This window comes from Gymnoscopelus microlampas (genome assembly GCF_963454915.1).
Source record: "Gymnoscopelus microlampas genome assembly, chromosome: 4".
Taxonomy (NCBI): Eukaryota; Metazoa; Chordata; class Actinopteri; order Myctophiformes; family Myctophidae; genus Gymnoscopelus; species Gymnoscopelus microlampas.
Window position 1 is genome coordinate 20,103,023 of NC_139941.1, and position 26,989 is coordinate 20,130,011.

The 26,989-nt window shown below is 42.8% G+C and overlaps 1 protein-coding gene across 6 annotated transcripts in view; it reads right to left on the reverse strand.

The window, feature by feature from the left end:
- LOC311043696 (transducin-like enhancer protein 4) overlaps positions 1–17,371 on the reverse strand; it is a gene marked incomplete at its 5' end in the record, with an annotated part of 41,605 nt that extends 24,234 nt beyond the window's left edge. For 5 of the 6 annotated variants that reach the window (XM_084055043.1, XM_084055042.1, XM_084055041.1 and 2 more), the window contains 5 exons: positions 2,164–2,226; positions 13,881–13,925; positions 14,188–14,251; positions 16,639–16,736; positions 17,327–17,371. In XM_084055043.1, coding sequence (XP_083911169.1) covers positions 2,164–2,226; positions 13,881–13,925; positions 14,188–14,251; positions 16,639–16,736; positions 17,327–17,371 — 315 coding nt within the window. Of the gene's footprint in view, positions 1–2,163; positions 2,227–13,880; positions 13,926–14,187; positions 14,252–16,638; positions 16,737–17,326 lie in introns of those variants that run through there. The other variant, XM_084055044.1, reaches the window with a different exon arrangement.
- Between the last annotated feature and the right edge of the window lie 9,618 nt (positions 17,372–26,989).

Below are 26,989 nucleotides of genomic sequence, written 5' to 3' on the forward strand. Positions count from 1 at the left end.
ACACACACACACACACACACACACACACACACACACACACACACGCACACACACACACGCACACGCACACGCACACGCACACGCACACGCACACGCACACACAAATCCAACAAAGCTGTACATGAACACAATGAGGCACAAGGCCTTTCCTCTGCTGATCCCAGGGCTGTGTAGCAGCACCACAGTCTAATGCCATTATTCCTAATCCACCCTAAACCCTCCTAATCCATGGCTAATCTGGAGGAGAGCTTTGGAGCCACCGTTCCCGCTGTTCACCCCCTCCACAAACTTTCACCTCCTCTGGAGGAAGGATTTAACTGCTACATGCGCGCACACACACACACACACACACACACACACACACACACACACACACACACACACCTTAAAGACATATGCAATAAAACTGTGCACTGTAATTTACACGCTTTCCACAATTTACTATATAAACATACAGAATGCACAAGTACACGCAAAATAATTCTCAAACACCCTGTGCTTCTGGCTTCTGCATAATTATGTTACCGGGAGACATTTAATAAGTTCAGGACCTATCTCCCTATCCCGAGCTAGGAGGATTAGCCCAAAATAATCTGTTTGGCGCATGTGTGTGTGTGTGTGTGTGTGTGTGTGTGTGTGTGTGTGTGTGTGTGTGTGTGTGTGTGTGTGTGTGTGTGTGTGTGTGTGTGTGTGTGTGTGTGTGTGTGTGGTTGTGCAGCATGCATATTAGTGTATTTAGCTTTATAACCAGTAAAATACAGTGTTAATTTAACTCTGAGAGGGTGACAAATGTATGTACTACAATTTACATTTTAGGCATTTAGCAGACGCTCTTAATCCAGAGTGATTTACAGTGAGCAAGGAAAACACAATGTAAAACATCAAATGCATAGAAATTGTAATTTAGGATCATAGGAAAACCAAGAACCTATCATCAGTCTAAACAACCAGCCTGATCTCACACAATTTAGTATATACACGTGGCTCCAGTTTGCTTGAAACTGCGCGCCTCCGAAATGGTTTAGTCAATGGGGGAGATGCGAGGTGGCTATGCACGGATTTTCGGGTTTTCCAGTTGTCCACGGAATGACACTCTGTGCAATGTATACTAGGTTGTGTGAGATCGGGTTGAAACAACACTGTCTCACTCCCCAAAAGGCATAATTGTGACTTAGTGACCAAACGTCAACATGTGACGTGCAGGGGCAAATAAGGCCTTTGACTTTTTGGGACTTCCGCGTTTAGCAACGCGAAACTCCAGTTCTCAGCGTTTTGACGATCCGTCATAAAAACAGTTTAAACGTTGGAGGTGGTCGCCGTGCCGAGCATTGTGAAGTCCGCTTTGAGCCGACTCCGCCGTCCGAGTTATGTCACGATATGCACAGAATCGTAAATCATATATTCCCCAAAAGTCATATTCTGACTTTTTTTTAGACAGTGTTGGTCTAAATAGTATAACATCAAAATAATTATCTGTACATCTAAATGCTATCGAAATTACATTACATTACTATATTTGTATTGTAGATTCACTGAAGGATTAACACATATTGTAAAGAACAACAGACGTTACAAAGTGAAACACAATTGGTTTTGGCCCAATGGTGGCTGTACTAGAGGAAGAGTTCATCGTGCAATCTACGTCTTCTATTATGAGATACAGTATCTTCAGGGCAAAGTTAAAATTCTGCCTTGAGGGTGGTGTTCCATGAAAGATAATGGGATCAATCAAATGACTAGGGTTCATTCTTCAGGTAGTAGCACATTTCATGGCAATGCGGACATTAGATTTTCAGATATCTTGTGTGGAAGTTCTTGCACACAAGAAGGTGGTGGTAGTGGTGCTAGAGGAAAAGCCATAGTGGTCTCCAAAATAATTAGGACTCATCCTCTGGGGAGCATGAACGTGCACAGCCAATTCTATGACAATCCAGCCAATAGTTTTGAGATAGCTTGCTTTGGGACCAAAGAATTAGACAGACCGGCCGACTGTCATTGCCATCTTTAGAGCCCTGGCGCTAGTGAGTCTAAAAAGCCCAGGGAGGACTAATGTGGATTCCATCCATCCATGCAACCATCCATCCATCCAGTTCTATTCCTTCTCCCCCCTATCTCTCCTTCCCATCTACAGTATCATCTCCACTCACAGTGATAGCTGCTTACCTCTTGAGAGAGGAAGGGGATGACTTGGGCACAGATGGCGTTCAGCCGTTTGACGATCTCCGCCTGCAAGACAGAGAGAGTCAGAGTGGTGTGCAAAGAGAAGCACGTTCAGTTCACATTCACCAACTACAACACAGTCAACCCTTTCACCTTACCAATAACCTGTGCCTACTATATTAGTCAGTCAACTCACCCAGATTCAGTCCATTTATCAATCTTAATTGGCATGAAAACTCAAACAACCAAGTCCAACACAACAAATCAAGCAACCTCAAATGCATGTTCAAACTGCACTGCTGGTTTGTTTAAAAATGGAGTTGGTTGGTAGCCTACAATCATTCTTGTCGTAGAGTTGATCCACAATCTTTATTGCTTTTGTGTGTTTATTTTTTACGCTGGTAAACTTCTTACGAGAATACAAATGCACCAATATCCTCTATAAAACATGGCATCACGGGTACTACAGTGATTCTCAAACAGTACACAGCACAATACTGTAGCAGTAGCAATGAAGAAGCCATACTGCTCCTTACACCCAACTGAAACAAAGTGGTTTGAACCTGTGATACTGCCATCCTTAAAGCCCCTAGTGGGGCTAAAAAGTGATGTAAATATAAAGGAAAGGCAATGGCATCACTTAAATCTGTACGACACATCCTGTGGACATTTTGGTCTGATGTTGGTGCTAGAAGAAAGGTCATGGGTTCACTGAAAGCGTCGGGCTCCATCCTCTAGGGAAGATGAATGCGCTCACTAAGTTTCCAAGTAATCCTACCACCCACTAGATTTTTGGTAAATTGTGTGCATTGCAAGCGGGCATTATGGCCTAGCCCTAGAGCATTAGTTCTCAAAGGTCCGAGGACCCCAGGGGGTCCTAGGGGTGATAACAGGGGGTCTCCAGGAAAATGTGTTAATATAGCGTCACAATTATTTAAACTACTTTAACCATATTTATTTACACTAGTCAAAACAAGCAGATATAATTGTGAAAAGGTGTTCAATCTTTTAATATATATATATATATATTTTGAAAGCGAACATTTTTAACTCAAATCTTTGCTTCTGGAGGTCGCTGGCTCAAAATATTTTTGAGATGGGGGTCCACAGGCAAATACATATCATTTTGGGGGTCCTTTACATGAAAACATTTGAGAACCACTGGCCTAGAGGTGGTTACTAGAGGAAAGGGCTGGGGTCACCAAACTCAAGATTGTCTTGTTTAAGTGATGGATGGATGAGTTCAAACTGCCATCCTTATAGCGCTCCTCAGGCATTATTACTGTAACATTGCCAAAGCAATCCAGGAAAAGACACACACACACACACACACACACACACACACACACACACACACACACACACACACACACACACACACACACACACACACACACACACACACACACACACACACACACACACACACACACACACACACACACACACACACACACACACACACACACACACACACACACACACACACACAGAAGCAGATATAATATAAATGAAGCAACTCCCTTCTTTCCCCCATGCTCATCTTTTAACCCATTAAGACCGGGAACGCATGTGTGTCATTTTTAGATTTAGATAGACTATTCAAAAATAGCAGATCTACAAGCTCATAGTGCGGCACTCGTGAGCTTGTAGATCTGCTTTTTTTTTTTTCGTGAAAATGTGTGCAAATCTTTTAAAATATATTTTTTAAAGCGAACATTTGTAAAATGTTTTGGAGAAGCAAAGATTTGAGTTACAAATGTTCGCTTTAAAAATGCATATTCAAAGATTTGCACAAATATTCACAATTTTTCAAAAATAGCAGATCTACAAGCTCATAGCCACACTGTGTCACTTACACATGACACAGTATGCATTCCCGGTCTTAACGGGTTAAATATATTCATACTCCTCCATAGTGCAAGTAGATGGATAACCCCCACCCCCCACAGTACAGCTACCAGCATGTAGACTGTGGGTTATTACTGTTGTCACTATTAATCCTAGTCATTGTGATGTGTGTGTGTGTGGTTCTACAACGCTACAGGCGGCGGAGCTAAATGGGCTGATCACTGGAGTGAGACACGCACTAGACAGAGATACAGACAGAGAAATACACACATTGATGCTTACAAATGAGAGCGAGCAATGCGGTATAGAGACAGACAGTAAGGGAGAGAGAGAGACAGAGACAGAGACAGAGAGAGAGAGAGAGAGAGAGAGAGAGAGAGAGAGAGAGAGAGAGAGAGAGAGATGGATGGAAAAAAGAAAGCAGAAAGTCTTTGGCCTACTTCAATTACTGTGCAGTGAAGGCGGTACACTAAAGCAGTCGTTCTCTCTTTTTGGGCTCCTTTCTCTGATTTCTAGTACCCCTTTTTTCATTTTGTAGGTATTTAAAAAGGTCTTAAAAGTCATTCAGTTGTCACTTTATAAATGGGCACACACCCTGTATACTTATGGTGTATGTTGATTTGTTTACTGTTGAGTGAGAAAACAATGTTGCACATCATCTGGGGATCCCCCTAAAATCAGTGGGCCCGACCCACAGTTTGAGAACCACTGCACTAGAGTGGATAGCTGCAAGGAAGTTTCACATGCAGATAAAAGCCTTTTCTTTTATTGTTCCTCAATTAGCTTTTTTTTTTACGTAATGAGAAAATTATCTTGAAATTTAATTGAGTTAGGCCTTTACACACACTTGCCCAAGGTCCAATATTTCAAACTACAGTACTATGTGCATGGAAAGGAGGTTATTATCACTTGTCTAACTGTTTTATTTATTCAACTCCTGTAACTTATTTTTTTGGAAAGAGGTGTTAACTTTGGTCTGGTTGGCCTGGTTAACAATGGTTACCTTGCAATGTTTCCATAATTGCCACTAGAAGTCTTAATGATTCTTATTAATTCATTCAATACAGTAATATACTGTATTTCTGACCCCCCCCCAGTGTGTAATTACTGTACAAAATGTCCGGGCACCTAGGCTGCAATGCGGCCTGGCAGTGTGTCGTGGGTTCGAGTCCCGATCCTGACGACCTTTGCTGCGTGTCACTGCCCATCTCTCTCTCCCCATTTCCTGTCAGTCTACTGTCCTATAAATAAAGGCATAAAAGCCCAAAAATAAATCAAAATGGAGGGCTTCCATGAATTGAAGGACATTGTACAGTACGGTTGTGTGCATTGATATTTTTTTGGCAGATGCTATTAGCACCCAGGTGTCAGTAGCCAACAATGCTGTTTGCACCTGGGGTGAAATAGCCAATGTGACTATTTACACCCAGCTGTAGCATGGCAGAGACAAGCACCCAGGTGTCTGTACTCTAGCCAACAATGCTGTTTTGGCCCGGGCACACATAAGATACAGTATGTGTATGTACTGTATAGAAACATCAAAGCATCACAGTCCCAAACTGCTGCTGTAAACATTACATTACAGTCATTTAGCAGACACTTTTATGCAAAGCGACTTACAATAAGTGCAAGAACGTTTTGTTTTGGAAATAGATAACTCACTAAACTCAGTGATTCTCAACCTGTAGGCTGGGGACCACTGGTGGACCGCAAGGGGATTGCAAGTGGGCCCCCAAATCATTTGCAAAACACTAAGATTTTAATGATAATGTAAGATTTATAATTGAAAATGACATTGTATTTTTTTCTTTAAAACCTTGAAAATGTTTTTATAGTGACACCAATAAATAAGAACATAAACATTGGTTCCATTGATCCAAGCCAGAACACAATCGATTGATTGATCATTCAAATATATATGCTCTGAAAATGGACCCACCCATCTGAAAAGCGGCCCACCCATCTGGCCACTTACAGGGTTACATGGCGGCTTTCCGACATGTCGCCTTTCCGACGTTAACGAACCCTATACCTAACCCTCACCCTAACCCTAACCGCACGCTTAAAGACCCAAATAGGTGTGAGGGTGATCAACCCAAATGCCCACTCAAGCCTTCAAAAGGACTAAGTGGGCCAAGACACACACAATCAAACAATGGACCTAGGAAGACTTAGATGAACAAATGTGAAATAATAAGGACCTTAAAATTAAAAGGGGTTAAGGCCCTCATTACTCTAACCCCAACCCCTGTAGCAGAAATGGAGAATGGTATCAGTCCCAACAAAGACACACTATTGACCAGTAGTCACAGGGAAGGTTAGTTGGGGTACACGCAGTCCCCACAAACATCATTTACGATTCTGTCCCTATCGGTACATAACTCGGACGGCGCTGAGTCGACTAGCAGCCCTTCGGCCGGTCGTTGCGGGCACTCGCGCCTGGAGGCGCTCGGGCGCAACTCCTCGGCCTCAAGGTCTGCTGAGTCGGCGCGCCTCCGTCATGGTCCATAACTGTATTTGTTCTCTTAAATCTTTTATTGAGTTCTAATCCTGTACCATTCTTATAATGACATTATGGATGATTTTTTGGTATGCGGTCCAGGTGGGACTCAGGATGACTGGACTTACCTGCCATGCACAGTCCCCAGGGAACATTTCTCACAAAGTTCACTGGCATTTCTATTTCATATTATAAATTGTAAACATGCCCAAAAAACCTAAACCTTAAAGAAAGGTGAAATGGTTAACCCTAATTGGAAAAAAATGTTTTTCCCCCCCTCCCTCCAGGAAAGGGGTAACAGCCAAAAAGGGCTTAGGGCAAAGATTTAGAATGTAGTCTAAAGGAATACTTAATTAAACAGAATGTGAAATTATATGGACCTTAAAATTAAAGAGTAGCAGGATCCCAAAAAGACTTTCTTTCAAAAATAAGATGGCGAGAGCAAAAATTCCTTGCTCTGCCTTTTTCTGAAAGGATGACCTTTCTAAAAAGGCTTAGCACTGAAGTCCGACCCTAACCATTCCCTCACCCTAACCCTAACCGCACGCGGAAGCCACTAGTCGGAGTGGCGACATGTCGGCGTGGAAGGCGGTTACCCACTTACAGTACTTAACACGGCAGCTATTCGGCTGCCGTGTTAAGAGATTGCCGTGTTTGAGATTTTTAAGTGGCTGCTGTGTGACTGTTCTCACGTGAGTGCAAATAGACACAACACACCTGTTTCATCTATTCTCTTTAGCAGCGTTATGGAGAAATAATGTTCCCCCATGTGACACGAGTCAGCCAATGAGAATGCCATATTTTGTCCTAGGTGGTCTGTTATTTTTCTGTGTCGATTCACCAAATGTTTTCACTAAATTGAATGCTTTGTTTTCAAAGAAATCTCCTTCTCTCTCTCTCTCTCTCTCTCTCTCTCTCTCTCTCTCTCTCTCTCTCTCTCTCTCTCTCTCTCTCTCTCTCTTCTCTCTCTCTCTCTCTCCCTTCACTCTTTATCTCCTCTCTCCCTCATGTAACACTGTTTGAACAGGAAATTGCCTGATTCGATGTCCCAGAGGGAGTGCTCGTAGTGCAACTTCAACCCCAACCTAATACACATGCACACACATCCACGTATGTGCACGCACACATGCGCGTGCCCACACACATGGACTTGCATTTAAAAGTCAACAAGTTAACACAACTGGACTGCCGGAGAGTATTCTAGCAGCACATTGCCTCGTCTCACTCCACTCAAGGGAGACCTGTGTTTGTAAGGCCAGAGACATTCAACTTGATAAATCAATGTATTAATGCTTACAAATCAAATAACATTTCTCAGTAACATTTCTTTAGACCAGGGGTGGGCGGTTTTTATTTCCAAAGGGCCATACTGACTGTTATAAAGTGAGGGAGGTGCCACACATTGGGCATTTGAATTGAAACTTGAAACACATAGTGCTGAACTTATGTTAAAACTGCATGAATTTGTAGACATGACAGATTGCTTTGCAATAGGCTATTTGCCAGGGCTCCATTTCCAATATTAGATTTAACTGTTTCAAATGCATGCATTTCTCTGTAACCCTGGTATACATACCCCCCTCCCTTAAAAATACACTATATGATGTGACCAAAGAGTATGGTGTGGTGTCTGCAACATATTGGTAATGGTAATTAATGACGTTGATATCATCAGCTGGTTGTTAAATTGACACAAAGATAACATGTCGTCCTCATTGTATCAGGGAGTCTACAACACAATGCCATGTGTGCGGTGGAAGTGATTGGCATCAAGGAAAGCTTTTAAAAAACACTTTGGCCACACAGGTTTGGTGAAGAACTGAAAACAGCTGACAGGTTTATTATTACTGAGATCAGACTGACTGCATGCGATTGTGAATTAAATGGCATCTAAGCTCTGGGGGCTCAAATAAAGTAGTGTTCAACATTACAGACAGTTGAATGAGATTGGATCCATGCTGTGGAGAAGATGAGCTTCCAGAGGAGGCGGTCAAGAGAGAATGAAAGTGGATGGATAGACAGGAGGCTCCAACAGCACTAAAAGAAGACTGGAGATGATATCTTTGACTTCCAAGGACACTTGCTTTGACCCCATCTGTTTGTGCTTCATTTCTCAAAGAGCACAGATGTGCTGAGCTGTTAAGACAAGATATCAGGGACTGATAGCACAGCTTAAAAGTGTCTTTGTAAGCAGCATACTATTAGTTGACCAACTCTTTGCAGCCCATGGGCCTTATACTTCCTAGCTTCCAGTATTAAAATTATCTGTGGCCCTGTCTTTAAGAGAAAGCACCATCCCTTGAAACTGTTACTTTTACTGTTACATGTACTGTTTTCTCTGCAACGATCAGAATCCATCACCGTCATTTTTTACGGTGTGGCACCTAGGGGGCGGACCGTCTATAAGTGTGTGTGTGTGTGTGTGCGCGTGTGTGTGTGTGTGTGTGTGTGTGTGTGTGTGTGTGTGTGTGTGTGTGTGTGTGTGTGTGTGTGTGTGTGTGTGTGTGTGTGTGTGTGTGTGTGTGTGTGTGTGTGTGTGTGTGTGTGTGTGCTAATCTCACAAACTGCTCCTCAAATACCAATGTGCACACTTTCAGTAGGCCAAGAAAGTAACTCCCCACATATTTTTCTTTAACATTCATTTCCTAGTTAAAGTCAAAGGAGGTCGGTCCTGGCTGAAACCTTGCCCAAATATGGAGTTATACAGTGTACTTCATAGAAATGTCATAGATAACTGACGTCATAGACTGCCACATGAGTCTGAGATCCACAAGGAAGCCTCGCTGTAATTATATCTAAAATAATCTTTTTAGGTGTGTGTTTTTGCCCCAGGGGTGTGTCTTGGCCACTATGCACATCCTATAATACATTGCAAAACCCAAAACCCCAAAAAAACCCGTGTCACTGTGTCGGACTAAACACAAAAACAACATATCAATGTCACTAACAACACAAGCCACAACGCGCACAATTACTTCGTGCAGCCTGTAGGCCACTTCTCACTGCTCAGCAAACACCGCGAGGCGGACACAATTTCGTCTACACCATTGTGTTACCTTTTATTTCCTCCGAGGTGGAAACTGGAAAGACTGCTGACGCGAGGTTAGTTCCCTTTAGCAAAACACCAGGGATGCCAGTCGGGATGCCAGGTTTTCAAAACAAGCGACAGAAACAAGCAATTTCATTTTCATGAAAAAAAAAACAGCCGAAGGGGTCCGCCATGTTCCAGGGGGGTCCCCGGGGGTTCCAACACTCCCAGGATGTCCGCGGCCCACCAGGGGGTCCGCGGACCCCCACGTAAAAAATAAATATATACATTTTTTCCAATTTTTTCTTTTTTTTTTTTTTACTTTTGGACAGTTCTATCCCACCATTTTGCCACCCCAAAATAAGCGCGCCCTCACAGCCCTAGAGCCCCACGCAGCGGCTGGGGTCGAGGGGGGGGGGCGAAACCCCCCGAGACTCTAGTATACTACATGAGAGTTTCTATATCTTTGCATGTGTCAGGGACACTTCAAGAATAACAAATCCCTAATCATTACTATTTAGTTCTCGGAGGTCCTAAAAAAAAAGTCTTAACAGGAAAGAAATGGGATTAGGCCGGGCTGTTGGTGCCAGAACGGGTCAGATAGTAGATCAAATGTCCATCTCCCCTGTGGAGCTGCGTAAGCACCACATCAGCACCGCTTTCCACCGCCAGCCAATACACCTAATGGACCTGCCGTATAAAGGCTCTATTCCCTTGTGTCCGTGAAAGAGACAGTTTGATAGATTGGGAACGAGACACAGAGAGAGAGGGGAAGGAAAAGACAAAGAAAGAGTGACCGTGGCGAAATACAGCCTGTATCAACCGGCAAACCCATTGCTTTACCGTGGAGGCTGTGCTTTCTGTCACCTGCTGCAGCGTCTGTGGATGGTCTCTATCGTTGTGTCAGTATTCCTCAATGTCTACGGGCTGATTTATATTTAGTTGGTGTCGCACATCGAAATGAGCAGATCTACAAGCTCACAGCGCGTCGTGAGATTGTCATTTTCGATGCACAACACACTTGCACGACCAGGTTTAAGTCAGGCGTAACGTTTATATGCAACCACATCCTACGCCCTCTTCCACTACAGCTTCTGTATAATGTGTTGGCACGTCTCACATTACAGTGAATGGGCATTAGCAGTACTGTACTGTAAGTGTGTGTATTCATGGACATTTTGTGAAAATGGAGCCAAATGCACTTTTTTTTTCTTAACCTGATTCTACACGCAGTTTCTGGCTTTCAATTGATTTCAGGGTCAGTCAAAAATACTTACAGTATATGCTCAAATACATAAGTTTATATACTGTGTAGTGTTGTGTGTTTTTAAGCATAAATAGCAGAACTTTACTTTTGTGGTATCAATATTCTATTTAGAATAGGCTATGTGACAATTTATAATAAATATGCATCCAAATCTGTTGATAAAACATACTGTTCAGTATAAGCACTATATATGACAAATAACATGGGTTGTTGAAAATGCAGCCATTTAGAATCACCTTGTCCTCCTGGTGTCACCATTCACATGTTCTCTCTGCCTTCCCATGTTCTCTCTCTCTCTCTCTCTCTCTCTCTCTCTCTCTCTCTCTCTCTCTCTCTCTCTCTCTCTCTCTCTCTCTCTCTCTCTCTCTCTCTCTCTCTCTCTCTCTCTCTCTCTCTCTCTCTCTCTCTCTCTCTCTCTCTCTCTCTCTCTCTCTCTGCTTCACTAATTTGCAATTGATTAACTGTCCTATCATAGCTCAATTCCATGCTTTACCACCGGTACACTCCTCCTCCCCTGTTGTCACCCCGGACCCTCCCCACCCCTTCGTCCATGAGTCAATTTCTCTTTAACGAGCACTGGTACATTTCACTCCCCGGCACTAGAGTCCTTCTGTGTAAATAAAAGAGAGCGCAGAGCCAAGAAAATCAATAGGCCTATTACCCGCAGAAAATGCTAAACAAGCAATATTGGCAATCCGCTTTGGTAGCCAAGGCCGATTGTCTTAATGGGGCTATATAGCCATGCATGCCCTTTCTGTCTCTCTCTCCCATACAGTATATCGTTGCTGTCGGGTGGAAACCTTGTAAATCCGAAACCATAACCATTATTATCATCTTAAAAACTACACTACAAGCTCACAACGCGTCACATCACGACAGGTGAGCTTGTAGATCTGCTATATTCACTTCTTTTGAGTGACACTCTTGTATGATCATTTAAGAAAAGAAAAAAAAACATAAAAAGTAGAGATTTGGAGATACAAGGTTTCTGCCAGACCGCAACGATATCAACTCCCTCGGTTCGAGCATCCTTTCACCCTGCTGCACGTGCTGTGTCAAATGCTGCAGTTACACACACGTGCGCACACACACCTACCTGCAAGCATGTGCACTCAAACACACATCCACATGTACACAACCCCCCCCCCCCCCCCCCCCCCCGCCCCTCCACCTACACACATCCAGGACATCAGATCCCTCTCCAAAACGCACACACAGGCGCACACATAAACACACAAGCACTCGCACGCACGCACGCACGCACACACACATAGCAGACACTGTTACACAACAACACACTGCTGGCAGAGATTAAAGAGTCAGTGTGTAATTCTCTGTTTGACTCAAACCAATGTGCGCCACACAGGACCACAGGGACACAGTCTCTCTAGCTTTTTTCTCATTTTACTCTCAAGTACACAAATATACGCACGCGCACACATGCCTCGTACACAAAAACACAAGCGAATGTCCACGCGGTCAAGACAGCATGATTTATAGTGTACCGGACACCTCTGAATAGTATACCGGGGGAAAGGCACATGCATGCACATACACATAATACGCATTCATTCACGCATGCCCGCATGCCCGCACGCCCACACGCACACACGTGCGCACGCACACGCACGCGCACGCGCACGCACACGCACACACACACACACACACACACACTTTTATCCAGCCACAACACCCTCTCAATCACCCGCCCACACACATCTCACTCACAACTCAGTAAATGAACAATATCCATACTCAAGTATAGACCCAGACCAGTGGGAAATGGACCACAAACACACGCACACACTCACTCATGCACACACACTTAATGACGCCTAGCTGGTTAGCTGTGCCACATTTAGCAGAGCAGTTAAAACTACATCTAAGGCGTTTTCATTGAAACACTGAGTTTTAAGATGAGTACCATCTCTGTCCAAACACATTGGTTTTAGCACCATGCGTGGTTAACAGAGACAGTTACACTAATGGCCTTCCACGTCTGGAGGAGCAATGGACATTTAAAGCCTCCTAAAAGATTATATCAAACCAGCAACAAATCAACTTTATGGCCACTTTGTACTTTGCTGAATCAGAGAGAAACCCTTCTGAGTTATTCTAAGCTCATCTTGTTGCCTTCTATTGTATTTTATGTACTTACTTCCATCTGTGCGTGTATACATGCAGTTAATGAAGTGATCAAAGCCCCACTGGCATTAGCACATTTTATCTTGCCTTGTCCTGTCTTATCTTATCTTGATTAAGTACTTTCCAGTTTCCACAGAGGCAGACTTTGATAAGAACAGAGAATGATCGGATCACCTGACTTGGCATCAAAACAAACACGCACCGAATAAATTACAAAACGATTAAACTCTTATACCTTGTTGACCGGAGTCCCCACTGAGGGGTCATCACTAGGCCCCCTTCTTTTTTCCTTCTACACCAAATGTCTTCGCTGAAAATAGCCGACACACAAGCTCGCTTGTAGATCTGCTATTTTCGACAAAAGTTCACCCAAGAATAGAGACGATCCATATGGTCCATATGGTTAACCTATATCTCTGTTAGATTTTCCCCCCATTAAATGATGAACAGAATGACAAAATATCACTTGGTGTGATATTCTTACGTGATCTCTCCTTTAAACATGTTGCACAAGCTGTGATAAACTGATTGATAGTTCAGTACATTGGTAGCTAGCACATATAGGCTACACAGCATCAGATAATTCAACAGCTAAACATACACAGCAGCCCAATTCACTATATCAGACACAACCCAATATTCACTGAGTTGATTTTCTTCATGTTAACATTATTTATTATTTACAGTTAGTATGTCTCTGCCATTCAGTCTTGTCAGTCTTTTTCCTACTCAGTACACAGTAAAATACTGAGTTAATTGAACTCTGAGAGTGTACAAGTGGAACCAAATGGACCCAGAAATGTCCATTTGTTTACATTTTGTTCACTCTAAGATTTACGGATAAATTAAAACAATTAAATTCTGAGGGTGTAAACTAGTATTTTACAGTGTAGGGTGTACTATAAGTTTAAAAAGAAGTCTCCTCTTACCTGCTTATGCATCTCAATGTTGAGTCCATAAGACATTTCATAGTACTGAAAAAGATCAAAGACAAAATGTATAATATGCTGTCTCTTTCCTTCCTGCACACAGTATTAATTTAACTCTGCTAAATTAGTTAAATTCAGTTAAATTAGAGATGAGGAATTTACAGCGCACATAGACAGAAATCTACACGTGCAATGTGCACACAGAAATACCCTATACTGTACTTCCTGAACACTCTTACACAGGCAAACACGCATGCACATATACATGCTGTATGCAGACATACTGTACACAGTAAATGCAGCTCACCATGACATAGTGTCTCTGCATCTCCGTCTTCTCGCTGGCCAATTTCTCACACTCCAATTTCAGACTGTGGACAGAAGGGAATTGCTATGTTAATGATCACACATGCAAGTAAAGTGTACACACACACACACACACACACACACACACACACACACACACACACACACACACACACACACACACACACACACACACACACACACACACACACACACACACACACACACACACACACACACACACACACACACAAACACACACACACACACACACACACACATACACACACACACACACACACACACACACACACACTCACAAATTGACAATATTTCCTACATCCATTATGATTATGGAAATATGATTATCTACAGAATACCTTGCGTAAAATAAAGTCATGGGAATGTGTCTATCGGATATGTTTGATTTGAAAAGATCAACAAAGACATCTTAGACATGAAAGAGATGAGATTTGAAATGTGACATTCTGACAAAATGATGCCGCCATGATGCTGACATTAAAATAAAACTGCTGCAAGTTATTGACATTTTTATCTGCTTTATACATACAGACTAGTAACAATTCTATGTAATTATTTGTGCTTTACATTTTTGGATGCAAGTTTAATTAATAAAGATAATTCCCATCAACCATTCAGCATCTGAATTAATAAAGTGTAGAACTTGGTGAGAGAGATGGAATGGTCATAAGAGAAATGAAAGGAGCTTTTTTTCAGTAACTAGTTGGAACGAGCCGTTGTTTCCCGTTTGGGAACGCATATACGGGAAACACCTCCTACTCAGCAGGTACAGTGCAGTAATTAAGTGATCAATAGGCGTCTAGACAAACCCTCATAGTAAATTCTAGTAGTGACAGCGGATTTGCAGAATCAACAAAAAAGGCAACTACACGATGAAGTCCCTCATTACATCTACAGCTATAACTTAACTCTAGACTATAACTTAACTCTATACCTGTGGAGATAGTCATAATATAATACTTAGCAATGCCAGGCTTTGTCTCACATCTTCAGCATTCATTTCCAAATAAAAATATTGATTCCAGGGCTTTAAACGACATGCTATGGATTGTAATGTATTAATTACTCATATAGTATAAGAAAAAGTAATTGTGAGGCATAACCACTTAAAGTCGCATATACTTCGTCCTACGGCAAATAGCGGAAAAAAGGCAATCTACAAGCTCAGATCACTATTTTTATTATTTTTAAAAACCTCTGACGTTTTGGAACATTTTAGAAAATTCTTAAAAAATGTTGTAAATGTTTGAACATTTTTTAGATTTTTTGGCTCTAATGATATCCCCAAACGGATGCCAGGATGAAAGTGATTAAGAGATACCCATTGTTATCATGGTGATGCATTGGCACCAATCTAACAAATTATGTTATCATGACTATACTATTGTAATTAGTTAATCGTAAATATTATGTAAAAAAATAATTAGAATTAGAAATGAAGTTTAATGGAAGAAATTATAGTTTCGATCCATTATGGGACATTCAACATGTGCTAAGTAGGATATCAGGCAAAGCTTTATCTTTTTTTTTCTTCTCACCAAACGAATGCGTTTTCGGTATTTAGGATAATACTCCTGTCATGTGGAGACATTTGATCTGCACTTCCACAGCACTGCACATGCAATAAACATCAGGCTTGATGCGTTCAACCACCGATTGGTTCATCTGAAAAGGTGATTGGACAATAACCATCTGGGAGGGGGGGGGGGGTTATTGCTATTCATTGGGAGAAGCTCGCGTCTCGTCTGCTTACGGTTCTGCCCTGAGCAATGTATTTCACACTTCATCACGTCGGCGAAAAGGCATTTCACACCACTTGCTTTCGAAGCAGAGAGAGAGAGAGAGAGAGAGAGAGAGAGAGAGAGAGAGAGAGAGAGAGAGAGAGAGAGAGAGAGAGAGAGAGAGAGGGGTGCATATGGGATAGATTTAGGCTTACCTGTGTGGTTAGTGGCCAGTATTAGACATTAGCTATATACTAACTAGCTGTTCAGCCTGTGTTCAAGGCTCTGAACACAATAATGTACTCTTTTTGCCTGGGGTCAGGATCATTGAAATGAGCAAACAATGAACACACCCACACTTCTTTCCCCAGTTTTCCAGTATGTATTCCAGCCTACAGTAGGCTATGACCTTACAAATGTGGTTATTGACTAGCAAGTTAATCACAAAGGTACCACTTCAATTGAGCAAAATACAGAAATTGTCCATACTTTGAATTACATTTTGAACATCTAGTTTTACTCTTTTAGTTAATAGTAGCCAACAGCATATATTAACCATACAGCAGGCCTAACAGAGAAGCTATTACAATCAATATTGGTAAGTCTGCTGTGGTATTTTTTATTAAAGGCTACATGTATAGTACATTGATCAAGTGAGGTCTTCACCAATCTGCATATTGTAGTATTACCTGTGATACTGGGCTTGAAGAAACTGGAACTCCTCCTTAATTCTGTCGCATGACTCAGTGACGGTGAACTTGAATGGCTGTCCGGGCTGGTGAGACACCTGCTTGGAAGGCATCAAATCAACACAAATAAATATGTCAGGGAGGATAGGTCCAGTCAGTGACATTGTCACACACACACACACACACACACACACACACACACACACACACACACACACACACACACACCACACCACACCACACCACACCACACCACACCACACCACACCACACCCCACACACACACACACACACACACACACACACACACACACACACACACACACACACACACACACACACACACACACAGAGAGAGTATCCTGAATTGTACATCAATGTCATGCAAACAGCCTTATCACTCAATTTATTTTCAGTGCACACACCATGCGCGCGCACACATACATACGCGCGCGCACACAAGCACGCACACGCACGCACGCGCACACACACACACACACACACACACACACACACACACACACACACACACAGTAGTAAGCAAGCAGCACTTCCACAATGAGCGTGATGTCCGTGCAAGCGCGCGGTGGTACAGAAACTTGATCCAACAAAGTGATGCATCATGTGTTGTTTTGATATACAGTCAGTCAGGCTACTATAACTATCTACTATAACAGACTATACTTACCGGATGGCGTGCGGGGGGGTACATCTTGCTCAAATCTCGAATCATTAAAAAATGTATCGCAAACTTCCCTCCACCAAAACACACGGAAAGGTCAAAAGCACCGATGTGTCCTGCTGCGCGTCAACAGCCAGTTAACGGACGTGCATCAGTGCAGGATGAGCGGATCCTCCATTCAGTGTAGAAATATCATCCAACCTTTGACTGTCCCTCATTCTAAGAGGCCAGAAGTCCATTGATTCACCATACATTACATACAAGCATCATAACGCCGTGTGGTCTTGTTTTCGCTCCTCGGCGCTCCAGTCGAGAGCGCCGGCGTGTGAGACTATACGAGCCAATAAAATATATATAAGATAATAAGAGAAAACATAAAATGAAAATAAAAATAAAAACAAAATTAAATAATATAAGAGAAAATATAAGACACTACGAACCAATAAGCTCAAACAATTTCCCTTCGAACTAATAAAGAGTCCTCTATTTTGTGACTATAATTTCGTGTTTAATTCACTTCCGAATACATCTCTACTTCATACATAATATTATATTTCTTCACAAGTGAGAACCCTTGATGTCCACGCACGCGCCTGTCATACGCGTTTAATGATCCTTTCAGATCGTCTCCGGTATTAATGTCCATATGATCCCAGCACAGCGATCACCTCAGTGATGGTAATACCCTACCCTAGAAGACCACATTTCAATGTTGCCAGGTTTTGCGTGAGAAATAAGCAACCGGGTCAATGAAAACAAGCCCAAAAGAAGCGACTACACTTTAAAAACAAGCCCCAAAAAACGCAACCCACAACTACAGATATTTACAAGCAACAGGAAAAACAAGCCCAACGTCGTTTATAATTAGCAGACATGGCAACACTGCCACATCAGAAGCAACCAGTCGTATGAATGTAATTATTCATATCAATTAAAAGTGCCCATACATCGCGCGTTGTTGGGACGTGTAGTTTATTTCCTATTAGCCAACGATACGCACCACTGTCACTACAGATGCGCTCCTCCGGTAAAGAACTACATCTTCCCGACTTCTCTGCAAACCTCGAAGCAATGTTGCCAGGGTTTTGTGAGAGAAATAAGCAACCGGGTCTATGAAAACAAGCCCAAAAGAAGCGAGCCTTTCGCCCTTTAAACATTACATTACATCTACAAGCTCACAACTAGCTTGTAGATTATTATTATTATTTTTTTATGTTGAATATTTCCTGAAACAAATGCATATTCGTTTTTGGGGGAACATGAAAATGTTGGAGAACACTTGCTTGTAGATCTGCTATTTTCAAAAGAACTGAAAAATGTTGAATATTTTCCGAAACATTTTAACAACACAAATCTTAACAACACAAATCTGGTATGGGGAGAAACAAGCCCAAATAACCGCAACCCGCAATAACCAATATTGACGAGCAACTTTACAGAAAAACTAGCCCAAAGTCGCTTATAATAAGAAGACATGGCAACACTGACAGTGGGTGGTCTGTGGGCGGAGCAATCATTAAAGACAACCAATGGCGACTACCTAAAACATCGTGTTCGAGCTGTTCTATTGGCCAATCATCAACATGTCGTCCAATCACCTCTGAAAGGCTGTGATTTATATGAACTCCCCCACGTGGGGTTCAGGAGCTGCTGCTAAAAGATGGCACGGGAATTAATCTACAAAGTGGCCATGACCTACAGTATGTTTTTATATAAACTTCAGGGCAAATAGACAGATGGGCCTTATAAGTGTACATATGTCTTCTTCTTTTTTTTCTTTTTTTTCAGAGCTGAAATATGTATTTCTTGGAGTGAATTTGACCTGCTTCTCTTCTGTTTGAATAATACAAATATCCATTGTAGCCTATATTGAGCACACTGGAATTTAATATTTGATTGATCTGATCATCATTTTAATGTATCATTGTAAGTCTATTTGTCTCACACACACACAAGCACAGCATCCTGCTCAGTGGTGTTCAATGCGGATCATCTTATGTTAGACTTTTAAAGACAGTCTTTAAATGGGTATTTTGATTTGATGTGATCAAAACTATTCTCTTGTGTTTTCACGATAACAAAGGTATTTTATTTATTTTATTTCATCTACATATTCTCTATTAATCCAACCCCCACACACATGCACGCATGCATCATGCACGCATACACATTTGATTTCACAGATACAAATGGTTGAGCACAACATTCAACAAATGACGCCTTGTCATTGTCTCTCTTCTGTCTGCCTCTGTCTCTCCATCTCTCCCTCTGTCTCTCATGCACACATATAAACACACGTACACAAGCATGCAGGCACGCACACGCACACACACACACACACACACACACACACACACACACACACACACACACACACACACACACACACACACACACACACACACTCACACACGCAGTATAGGCCTAGACACTCGCTCAGCCACTCAAATACACATCTCTATCTAGCTCACATACAAACTAATATCTCAGGTAAGCACAGAGCCCAAAGTGACCCGCTGTCGCTATGCGTGGTTCCACATAAGGCTCGGAAAAGGTAATATCATGCCCTCCCTCTTTTACTCTCCAAGGGTTGAGCTTTGATGTGGGAGGGCGAGGGATGCGTGGAGGTGCAGGAGGGGGGCAGGTGAGGAGGAATAAACAGATTTATTTGCCTGCGCCCCTCTCTGATTATTTTGCCCCTGCCTTTTGTTCCAGACCTTATGAAGCCCAAATGTCAAGTGAGGCGAGGGCCTCATATCCCGCCCTGTCAATCATGGCCCTCTGCACACCTGAAGCCTCGACGCCGGATTATTGGCTTCAACACGAGGGTCGCCTGCGCCGCCTGCCGCGGCGCTTCAGACGATTCGACAGCCGGGGCGTGTTTTTTTTTTCTCTCTCTCCTAAAGAGGAACTTCATTTGGCAGCTGATGCACGGGAGATTGCAGAGGAGGAGGATTTTCTGTGTAGATGCGTAGGGGTGGGTGGATGTGTGCACGGGGGCAGAGTGTCTTATCTTGGGGTGGAGGGATTGGGGGGGGGGGGGTTGGAGGTAGGCTTGCAGGGGGGGGGCTGAGGGCGAGACAACTAGGCCTTAACACCTCGCTCAGTGCACTGATCTCAACTAGTGATCAGCACCTCTACATATGTCTCTTAATCTCACTGCAGCTCTGCTTCTCTTTGTTCCTCCCTCTGTTTTTCTCTCTCTCTCACTCTCTCGCTCTCCCCCGCTCCTCTTTCTCTTTCAAAAGCACACACACACAAACGTACAGTGGGCTACTGCCTGTGTACTTATGTGTGTTATCCTCCTACAGTATTCAACACCGTTGCAAAGGCTTGAGAGTTACATGAAGTTGAATTAACACTCAGGGTTTTGCAGTGTATAGCGGTTACAAATACACCAAAAGTCATAGGCAGACACTTTGCATTCTATGTTTCCCCTTGAACTCAAACCTCTCATCAGCACCACATAACCATGACATTTGAATACACACCAAATGTCCCTTCTGCACCATGAAAAGTCAAAGGATCAAGGAGTGCATATACCAAGGAGCTGTATCACCCATTACAAACCACACACAACCCCTCAAAACTCATGCCACATTACAGCATCTGAGGTAACTTATCTATGCAACAGCATCACTGTAACTGATAATGAACAGACAAGCATCTCTGCACTTTGTCTTTAGCCATAGCAAAAACAGTCAACCCTCCTCTCCTCCAAGACCCTAACCACCTCAGCCATGGGCTGTTTCAGATGCTGCTGCTTGGCAAGCAGTTCCACATTTAAACACTTCCCACACACAGGTACCTGGCACTTTACGTACTAAGATTGCACACACAAGCCGTTACCTCCATAAATGTACATACCCTACACATGTACATATATAATATTTAGAAGAAGGACCCAAACGCACTGCACATTCAAAGCACCTCAAAGGGTATATGACTAATGTACATACATGCTATTTATTTTCTTTACTACTTGTGTATACTTGTTGTTGGTACTCTTAATTCTTTCTTTCGTTATTGTTGAGATCTTTGCTGTGATGTCAATTAACCGAACCTGGGACCTGGAAAATAAGTATGCACATCACTTCAAATGTTTTGTACAAAAATAAAACAAAGTGACGATAAAGATCTTGCGTATGTCCTCTTTTGTGTCTTTATGGTGAAGAGATTTGAGAGGGGGAAAACGAGCGTACCAAGTATAGAGCTGTGAGGGACTCCGATCAACTACGTACAGTATATGGGTTTAAGTGTAGGCCAAGTGAGTTTCTGGTGTGACGGTATATAGGCTACTGTGTATTTATTTACTGTATGATTTTTCAAATTTAGAAAACATTTTTAAGAATCGCCTCAGGTCTCTAGCTTCTACACAGACAGCACTGGTAGTGGTATGTGCCAGGGTTCAGTGTCCAACTAGTCATCCTTCAATAGGCGCCATTAACCATGTTCTACTGTTCTTAAGCCTCCCCTCATTACAGCGAGTTGTGTCTAAATCCCCCGCGAACACTCCTTTAACACGTCATTAATCCCTGGCGGCTGCCCCTTTGAACAGAGAGCTGCTGTGAAGGGATAAACAGGCTTCCTCAGGCAGGCGGAGAGAAGCACTGGATTTATTCCACTGTACCGTCAGGTTAATCCTGCCTCCACAGAGAGAGAGTGAGAGTGTGTGTGTGTGTGTGTGTGCGTGCGTGCGTGCGTGCGTGCGTGCGTGCGTGCGTGCGTGCGTGCGCGCGCGCCATGCGCGAGTGAGGAGGTGTGTGTCTCCACAGAGACATTTAAGCATCAGCTCCATCAGAGTAACGACTCTGGGGGAACATCAGCATCTGGAGCTCAAAGTCATCCAGTCCGCCCAAATGGAACTCAGAGATTGCTGCCATTTTTAAAAATTAGATTACAAACGGATGTGTGTGTGTGTGTGTGTGTGTGTGTGTGTGTGTGTGTGTGTGTGTGTGTGTGTGTGTGTGTGTGTGTGTGTGTGTGTGTGTGTGTGTGTGTGTGTGTGTGTGTGTGTGTGTGTGTGTGTGTGTGTGTGTGCGACTGTGCGTGCACCTGTGTCTGTGCCTTTGTGTGTGTTCTCCTTGTAAGATTGTGTGTGTCTTCTGTCTTTATAACATTCATTACACCAACAGTGTGCACCTACCATATGAGACAGACAGATGAGGGGGAGAGAGAGAGAGAGAGAGAGAGAGAGAGAGAGAGAGAGAGAGAGAGAGGAAGAGAGAGAATGAGAGATATAGAGTGCACAGCCCTTTAGTTTAAGCCCTACAGTTTGAAAGAGAAAAGAGAGAGAAAAAGAGAAAGAGAGAAAGCACCCATATAGTTTAAGAGTGGATACTAAGAAAGGGATCTAATGTAAGGTGCACATGATGCTGCATAATGTGTGCATTTACTGTCCATCTGTGGAATAAACACTGTGGTCACATCACAGATGATCCCCCATCATGATGCAGTCCTATCCATGAGGCCACTACCACCAATCCTCAGTGCTAATTTAACTGAGAGTGTAGAAATGGAACCAAATGGATTTGGTTCCATTTGTACACTCAGAGGTACAAATGGATAAATTAACACGGGGTATTTTACTGTGCACTGCCGCATGTTTTTCTCAGAGTTCATTGTCCTTAAAAGGTAAACGACATGTCAACAACACTTGCATCAATCTATCGGATGTCATTTGTGATACTGTACTTCTATATTGTTATAATGGATGTATATGGACTGAAAGATGCTATACTAGTCATTGTTTCACCATAACATGTTTAACACTTTAAATTTACTGCATAACTTACTTATGAAACAAACACAGGTAATCTATTTGTACTAACCCCGTTGTACTGCCCTCATTGCAGTGTTAGGCAACAACAATTAGGCAGCCAGCCAAACTCCATTCAAAAAAGAGACAGGAGTCAGGGATTAGGCGTCTTGCTCCATTTTTACTGATCTTTGTCAGGAGTGAAACTGTAACACAGTAAAGTGTACAAAATACAATACAGTTAAGCATGATGTATACAGGCATCAAAAAGCAATCAAATAATTGTCATCACAGCATTTAAATAAACAACACTTACAAACAATGCTTCTTCTGTAGTGTTAAACCACACAGCCAACATCTCTCTGCACAGCAAACATTTCTCTGCCTTCTCTCCCTCCCACAGGTGCAGACTGATACCCCTCAATTGCTAGTTACACAGGTGATACAATCAAGGAAAGTGGGTCACAAACATGCACACAAAATCCTTCAAAAATAAGACAGACAATAGCCTGGAAGGCAAAACACCCGTCATTAATAATAACACGCACCATTATAACAAATTCAAATTGTTAATAACTAATGTAATTTTTGTTTGATATCTGTTTTAATAATGGTAATGGTTTGGGTACTACCTAACACTGTGCAGGAATAGGAGAAACGTATACTCCGGTCTGGGGATATAGACGGGAGAATGAATGGATTGAATGTTTGTCAACAAAGGGAGTTGAATGAATACCTCCATGTCTCATTTCCACCCACACCTTTAAATATAAAGTAAGCAAATATATTTGAGGATTACTCTATAATACATTCTATAGATATATGATAATTATCTTCAAATTGACTGTATAACAGACACTTGCAATTACATTTCTGATATGTGAATAAATGATAAGCTTTTGTGCTCTGCTTGCAGGTTGTGTTCTCAGGTTATGTTTTGCTGCTTGATATTATTGTTGTGTTGTTTTGTTTTGTTTTGTTGCTGTCACATTTGGTATTGTTTAATTGTCTGGTTGATGTTTTTTGTTTTTGTTAATTGTTTTGCCTAATTGTGTTTGTATTGTACTAGATACCGGCCTACTCTGAAATGATGCAAGTCGGGAACGATGCAAGTTGGGAACACGTAACCCATCCAGTTATGCAATACCTGTATGTCTGTCTGTGTCCCTTTTATGCCCATACATGGAAATCTCTGTATCTGTCTGTCCTTGTCCCTTGTATGCCCGTATATGTAGATGCCTGATGTCATCATTATATGTCAATACAGTATATGGGCATATTGGTCGTATCGGTGGTTCTGGGCAGTTCCGGCCTATCCAACCAACTTGATGCCGGGCACCACTCTCCCATGGTTCCTTGGTGTTAAACGCATCAAGTTCGATCGGTCAGACAGTTCTCGAGATACGTGAAGGGAAGATAAAGTTACACGCACGCACATATGCAGAGATTTTGCACATTTATGGTCTTTGCGGACCCCTCTAAAACGAGATAAGTAATTTGCCCAAATCAGGCTAAAAACTCACCAACTAGAGATGATAATTATTTGATCATTATTCAATGTAGTACAACTCAGACATATACAGTAGGGGTCATATTCACAATGCTGCAAGGAAAAGACCTTGCCTTTGTCTGCAGCAGAGGAGGGTAGACTAACCAGACGGAGTTTAACATTCTGCCTCCTCTCCAGTCAAAAACACTAATCAGACACTCGGCAGGACTCTGGATGCTAACCGGGACTAATTCTGCCTCCCGCCAGCTAGCGACACATACTGGGACAGTCCTGATTGGCTGTTAAACACTAGGGGGTACACCTCTGATTGTCTGCTTAGCATATTCTTTCCCAAAATGTGATGGCCCATATACCCACTTATCCCCATTGCACAGCACCATGCAATGACAACGGCCAGTTTGTACGTGTGCAAGGGTGATGTGTGTGTGTGTGTGTGTGTGTGTGTGTGTGTGTGTGTGTGTGTGTGTGTGTGTGTGTGTGTGTGTGTTAGTGTGTGTGTGTGTGTGTGTGTGTGTTAGTGTGTTAGTGTGTGTGTGTGTGTGTGTGTGTGTGTGTGTGTGTGTGTGTGTGTGTGTGTGTGTGTGTGTGTGTGTGTGTGTGTGTGTGTGTGTGTGTGTGTGCGTGCGTGCGTGCGTGCGTGCGTGCGTGCGTGCGTGCATGGGTGTGTGCGTGTCTGTTGTACATCACACACCACAGGGGTGTTTGGGAAAACAAACAGCCAAATTCATCATCATGCCAAAGTTCCAGCCCTTCTACCTCCTCCCTATCCACCTTATTGGCCCCCATCCCCCCCCTGCTCTTTCTCCTCTTCTTTACCATGGCACAGATCAGAGAGAATGTCACCTCTACAGACTGGTGCGAGCTAATTAGCTGTTAGCCATGTTTGTGTTCTTGACTGACGACAGGATCATTTACTCTGGTCTCCAGCTGGCTCTGTTTGTCGGAGCCGACTCATTAGCATGCCAAATTAGTCCCACTCAGTCAGGGCTCAGCCTCGCCCAATGGGAAGTGATTGGAATGCAAATCAATCAGGAGGGCGTGGATATAGAAATCACAGATACTGTCAGAGGTAATAGAATAAGGTTGTTGTTTTTTTTCGCGTCAAGACAGCTACCGTAGTTTGTCGAAAGTCACAACTGGATTAACGAGAAAGGTTAAATGTGGGACTGTGTGCATTTGAAGGGTGGCGAAGTAGATGATGCAAAACTGAATGTTTAATGCTTAATGATTCATGAGTAGCAGGTTATGTTGTCCACATCCAAGAAATAATTATTCTCAAGGATAATGAATGTGTAATTAGCCTATTGAGTGTGACATAGTGAGCGCTGTCGTTGTGAGGGAACACATTTTCTGAATGTCAGGAGAGAGTAGTTCATGTGCTCAAAGCCCAGAGGTATCCTCCTCGTTATCCTCTTTCTTTCTTGTTTTCATTTTCCCAAGTTAGTGGTTACTGTGTGCCAATAGGCTTTATGCTCAGCAGCCATATTGGAAAGAAATTGGGACTCTTTCTTACTTCCTTCAATTACCAATGATGATAATTAAGGTTGTGTTCTATTCTGGTCAAACAGAATGAGGGTGTGCTGTTATTGTGCATGTTGGCCCAATGGAAAGACTCTGCTAAACCAGTGGGTCTCAAAGTGGGGCCCAGGGACCCTCATGGTTTCTTGGGGGGTTCCAAATGCTGTGAATTACAGGTGTGTGTAACTCTGAGAGTATACAAATGGGACCACATGGACCAGTAAGGGTCCATTTGGTTCCATTTGGTTCCATTTGTACACTCTCAGAGTTATGGGGTGAAATTAAATGGACAAGGCCTTCATTAGAATCATTGGTAACACCTGTGATAGGAAGTAATTAAGGAAATTCCTTTCCAATATGGCTGCTGTGCATAGAGCCTATTCCCAATACCCCCATGTAGTCCCTGTCACTCACTGCTGACTCCTTACTGTTTGGTCTTGGCGAGGGTGTAGACAGCCGCGTGTCTCTTCTGATACGTGTGACGTCGCCAGCTGCTTCTTTTCACCCAACAGTGAGGAGTTTCACTGGGAAGGCCTAACTAACGTATGCAGGGGAACACAACACGCTATCCTTCCCAGTTCCACTCCGTGCTGAACAGGTGCCCCGACCAAACTGTAGGAGTCACTAGTGCAGCAACAGAGATCGTAAAACAATACGTGGAGTGATCACACGCTCTACCACCTTTGTAGTGTACAGTATCTCATCAAATGCCTGTGTGGACTAGCTTACATAGGTACAGTAAGACTAATAGAGCCCTCCGCACTCATATCAGTGAACACAGGAGTAATGTGGTGATGAGCACTACCCTGTTGCAGCATATTTTTTTAAATGTGGACACAGCATTACGTCTTTGCGTTATTGGGGGATAGAAAGGGTAGATCCC